The 5720-nt window shown below is 44.0% G+C and overlaps 1 protein-coding gene across 1 annotated transcript; it reads right to left on the bottom strand.

Moving 5' to 3' along the window:
* Positions 1 to 1242: 1242 nt before the first annotated feature.
* LOC102847497 (peptidyl-prolyl cis-trans isomerase A-like) lies at positions 1243 to 1737 on the bottom strand. Its single transcript, XM_006879292.1, has one exon. It carries the CDS (start codon positions 1735 to 1737, stop codon positions 1243 to 1245), a length of 495 nt encoding a protein of 164 aa, XP_006879354.1.
* Positions 1738 to 5720: the final 3983 nt, after the last annotated feature.

The following is a 5720-nucleotide window of genomic DNA, read 5'->3' as shown; positions in this document are numbered from 1 at the left end:
CCAGGACTGGCAGGACTCAGGGAGCTTGAAACACTGACCTAACTTGTGGCGCTGAAGGTCACCAAGCTTGAGAAGCTGCTGGACTGAGGGATAGCTCCTGCTGCTAATCTGAATTGTAGCCTGTTAACCTCTTTACTAAGTGCCATTTCTGTAAGTGTGATTTGATTCTGTATGAGTACTCATTACAGTGGATTTCAGACCTTGGAGAGGTAGTAAGGTTGGTGTTGGAATTAGTAGGAGCAGTTGCAGAAACATGGGAAACCTTATCTGACACTATTTGTTGTCCTGAGCCCTCAAATCGCCCCATAGCTGGTATCCAGCTGGTTTTGTACTGTGTATGTTGAAGAGATTGAGATTGTTCACAGCTTTAGTTTGCTTGGCTCCACAGTCAACACTCTTGGCACCAGTAGCCAGGAAATTAAAAGACATATTGCCATGGGAAAGTCTGCTGTTAGGGACCTCTCCAAAGTACTGAAGAGCAATGGTGTCTCTCTGGAGACTAAGGTGTGTCTGATACAGGCCGTGGTCTTTGCCACCACTTGTTATGCATCAGAGATCTGGACAATGACTAGGGATGATAGAAGGAGAATTGATGCCTTTGAGCTGTGGTGGTCGAGAAGAGTATTGAGGGTACAATGGACTCCTAGGAAAACAAACAGATTCATCCTGGAGAGGGTTAAACTGGGTGATCCCTTGGAGGAAAGGATTCTGAGACTCCGTCTAACATACTTCGGACATATTGTAAGGAGGAACCAGTCCTTAGAGACATAATACTTTGTAGGGTGGAGGGACAGAGCAGGAGGTGAAGGCCCTCTATGAGGTGGATTGATTCAGTGACTGGGATAATCAGGATGGGTGTATCAGAGACAGTACAATTGGCACAGGACAGAGCAGAGTTTAGTGCTGTTGTACATAGGGTCGCTATGAGTCGCAAGCGACTCGACGGCACATAACAACAACATGCTGTTGATGGATGTAGTGTCCCTTCGTGGAGTTCATAGAAGTCAGATGTGGTCATCCTCTCACTACCCATGTTCATTTCTTTTTAGTGTCATCTAGTTTTTATTTCAGTCATAAATTTGTCTGCAATCCTGCTAACCTTGTAGAGAAATAAAGCATGGAACCCAAAGAACTGTAGCAAGAGCACAAAGATTAAAAGGTACTGCAAGCACACTGGGGGTCGCAAGGTGATTTCTGGAGCTATAGAAGGAATGATGAGAAAACATGAAATACAGATCATAATTAGAGTTGTCCACAGTCAGCAATGGTGATCTTCTTGCTGGTCTTGCCATTCCTGGACCCGAAGCGCTCCATGGCTTCCCCAATGTTCATGCCTTCTTTCACCCTGCCCAAGACTACATGCTTGCCATCCAACCATTCAGTCTGAGCAGTACAGATAAAAAACTGGGAACCGTTTGTATTGGGTCCAGCATTTGCCATGGACAGGATGCCAGGACCTGTGTGCTTCAGGATGAAGTTCTCATCATCAAACTTCTCCCCATAGATGGACTTTCCACCAGTACCATTATGGCGTGTGAAGTCTCCACCCGAGCACATAAACCCAGGAATGATTCTGTGAAAGCAGGAACCCTTGTAACCAAATCCTTTCTCCCCAGTACTCAGAGCACGGAAGTTTTCTGCTGTCTTTGGGACTTTATCTGCAAACAGCTTGAAGGAGACGCGACCTAAAGGTTCGCCATCAGCGGTGATGTCGAAGTACATGACAGGATTGACCATGGCTGGGGCAAGCATAACAAACAACTATACTGCTGAGGCGACGGCGTCTGCAAAGCCCATGTTCATTTTATAGTTATCATGTGACAGACTCTTGATCTCATGGACTCTCATGTACATGATCTGAGGAATCTGAAATGGGGCTGTGGACGTTTCCATTTGAACAATGAGAAACAGATTCAAAGTCTCAGTCCCTGGTACCACTCTTCAACTCAATTCTAACATCACCTCAGAATCCTAAACCAAGACTTTAACTACAAAACCCACTTTCTTTCCATGAAACAATTCTGCTTCTTCAAAGGAGTGAAAAGTGGATTGGAGAGAAACCGTTTTCTCCTTTTTGAGGATAACAGCATCTGCATACTCATCCTGTGGTTTAAGATTGGCCTGGACTCCTTGTCTTCCCGGGGCTGCCTCTGCTACTTCTGCTTGTTCAACTTGAGAGAGTCAATAGGCAGGCGTTGTGGCCTTTATAATCCATAACAGAATATCCAAAAGAATAACAGTGTGGCCTGTGTTTGATTTCAGAAGACATATTTCTCTCTACACTGACATTGGGACGCTAGGCATTCTCACCACTGCCAGCACAGTATTGATTCCACACTTTCCTCCATTTCATGAGACTAATAGCTTTGCTCCTTTTTGTTCTATGCTTTTCAAATTGTGAGAGGAATTACTTTACTCCCAGCTCAGAGGCCAGAGTGAGGACACAGAGATCTGACTTGAGGGGACAGGAGTCATTTGTTCGTCCTTGAGGTTTTCCTCCTTACAGATGTCTTCATCTGTGGCATTTGCTGTGGTAAAGAAAACAATGAGACCTCAGGTCCTCAAACATGGTCGGGAGTGTCCTCCCAGGCGTGCACCAGCTGTGTAACTTAGAGGACGTTGCTGAACCTCTCTGAACATTCTCATCCCTAAATGAAGATAGTAATATCCAACCTCTCTGTGTTGATGAAGGACTTACACAATTCCACATATAGAATCATATCCAAAGGAAACACTCAAACAAGTAGACAAAATGATATATGGACAAAGATGTTCCCTGAAGCACTGTTTAAGTATTGACAAATTGAAAACCACCTAATGTCTGTCCATATGAAACATTTAAATAATTACAACACCTCCATGTGCTGTCATATATGTATTTAGGTCATTAAAAGAATACAGAAGATTGAATTTGTTGAGTTAGGCACTCATGTTGTTGCTGTTGTTAGAGTGGCAATATTACCAGTTGTATAAAAACTATTCCTGGTCAACTAGCCAAGATCCTGCAGGTAGTGGCTGCAAATAAGGGGTTGAACTAGAGACCTGTGATTGAATATTTTTCCACTGGGTATTTCTGGTATTGCTTGAAGCCTCTCTATCTTGTGCACATTTTTTCCTGAGAATTATTTAATTTAAAAATCACGTTTTGTGAAATGTGTTTGTGTGTCTGTGTGTAGTGATGATGTGTGTTAACAGTAGCTGTCTCTCATTGTAGACAACAAAGACACACCCCTCTCCTTAATTACATGTTTTTGAGTTTTCCAAATTCTTTGCACCATGCAGGCATGACTTATCATGAAATGAAATATAATAAACAAGTATTTTCTAGAAATATGTTCCAGAAATCAGCAAAACTACTAGCTCTAAACTCTTTTTCTTTCTTTCTTTCTTTTTTTTTTTTTGGTGGTTTATGGTTCTTAATATTTTTGGGAAACAAAATATTTCTGAGATTATTATACTAGTTATCAATGTCTGTGTAATAAAATGAATGCTTCTTGTTGTTGTTGTGTACTGTCGAGTCAGAACCAAAGCATACCTGACCCAGAGGAAGTTTTCAGAGACTGCCCATCTTTCTCTCATGGAGCAGCTGGTAGATTTGAACAGCTGTGGTGCTGGAGAAGAGTGCTGAGGGTACCATGGACTGCTAGGAAAACAGATTCATCCTGGAAAGGGTCAAACCGGGCGGCTCATTGGAGGCAAGGATTCTGAGGCTCTGTCTAACAAACTTTGGACACGCTGCAAGGAGGAACAGGTCCTTGGAGAGGGTCATCATGCTTGGGAGGGTGGAGGGACAGCGCAGGAGAGGAAGACCCTCTAGGAGGTGGATTGATTCAATGACTGGGGTAATCAGGATGGGTGTGTCGGAGGCAATGTGATTGGCATAGGATAGAGCAGGGTTTAGGGCTGTTGTACATAGGGTCGCTATGAGTCCCAAGCGACTTGACGGCACATAACAGCAACCTTTGTGTTGACAGCACCAATCCTTATCTAAGGATAACTAAGCCTCCGGAGCTCTCTTAAAATAGAGTGGATTAAAATAACAACAAATACATTTCAAAAAGTGTCTGTGGGTCAGAATTTCAGGAAAAGCTTAGCTGAGTGGTTTGGGCTCAGAGTCTTTCACGAGGCTGCATCCATGACCAAGCTGTGGTTCTCTGAGGGTTTAAGTGCTGTCAGCTATGAATGAAAAGTTCCAAGTCTTGGCTACAAGGATCTTTAAAGGCCACTTATGTCTTCACAACATGCCTCTTCCATCACACCTATTCTTTGCCATCAAGCCAGAGCCAACTGCGAGCTGACCCTGCAGCAGCATGGAAGAGGATCACCCTTCCTTCTGAAAAGCCACTGTTGGATTTAAACCACAGAGAGGCACTGCCTTTGGCTGAGCAGCACAGCTCGCCATGGATTAGACCACCAGAGCTCCCCCTCACTGCTTCTGGGACAAGTAATGCAAGAGAAAGCAAGCGGGACCTCGCCTCAGCGTCACATGCCATCATTTCAGCAGGGGCTCTCGTGATTGGCTACATTGCTCAACACTCTTTGGCACAAGAGGATATTACATAAGAGCACGAGGCTACAAGGGTCACTGAATGTCCTCCAGAGGCTGGTACCACAGTCACATCCATGAAAGAACCTCCCAACATTAGTACCCACATGCTGCCTGGATGAGAAAGAGCCCAGGGGGTTACCTTTTCTCTTCCCCAAGGACCATGCTCACAGCTGTGTCATGTCTATGCTCATTTGCTGACGTACTGCTTTAGCCCTGTTTGTTTAAAAAAAAAAACACCTTATCTTTGAAGAATTGTAAGTAGCATGTATGACTAAGCAGGCAGTCTGGCCCTAAGCACTTCCCATCCATCTCTCTGTCCATGGGCCACCCAGATGGTGTCAGAGCAATGTTCCTTCTCACTGGCTCCTTCAGCTACCTGTCTGACCACCCTTACACTCTTAGAACATGGCCCAGCAAAGAAGGGGTCTCTACCAGGCTTGTTAACTGCACGTTTGCTGGTTCGACTGCTTTTACATTTATCTCTGCACCCCAAGGATGCTGTGAGTTCAGTAGGAGCTAAGCAGTTGCTTGACAGTTTGAATGAACATAAGGACATCATCTGGAAACTCTGGTGGCCTAGTCTGTAGGGAATAAACCAAAGGTTCAAGTCCTCCAGGAACTCAAAGATGGGCAATCTCCTCCCACGTGTTTACCCCAACAGAGGATCAGCTATCAGCGGTTCTGACTTGATGGCAAAGGGTGAGTAAATAATGGAAACCATAATCCCAACCATAGATCTCCTCCTGCTAAAAGTAAATGAAACCACCCAGCAGATATATGCACACCCATGTTTATTGCGGCTTTGTTCACAATAGCAAGGAGTTGGAAACAACCTAAGTCCCCATCAACAAACAAATGGTTAGAGAAGCTGTGGTATATTCACACAATGGAATACTATGCTGCATTGAAAAACAAGGAACTCATGGAATATTATTAAAAATGGGTGAATCTGAAGGCTGTTATGCTGAGTGAAATATCTCAGTCACAAAAGGACAAATAAATACGAAATAGTGCCACTGTTGTAAAATGCGGTTTTGGGGAGACTAAGAAAGATGGGATAAATTGTATATACTGTGGTGAAACAGATGAGGGAGAGAACTGTTTAAAAGAGATATATGATTAGGTATTATTGTCGTGATGGGAGTCCAGAATGAGGCTGCACAGTTGAGTG

The sequence above is a fragment of the Elephantulus edwardii genome, unplaced genomic scaffold (genome assembly GCF_000299155.1).
Source record: "Elephantulus edwardii isolate Elephantulus edwardi_28Jun2011 unplaced genomic scaffold, EleEdw1.0 scaffold00003, whole genome shotgun sequence".
NCBI lineage: Eukaryota > Metazoa > Chordata > Mammalia > Macroscelidea > Macroscelididae > Elephantulus > Elephantulus edwardii.
This window is presented reverse-complemented; position numbering and strand designations above follow the sequence as displayed.

Coding starts and splice junctions, on each gene's coding strand:
- LOC102847497 (XM_006879292.1), bottom strand. CDS start 1,737: ATGGTCAATCCTGTCATGTACTTCGACATCACCGCTGATGGCGAACCT.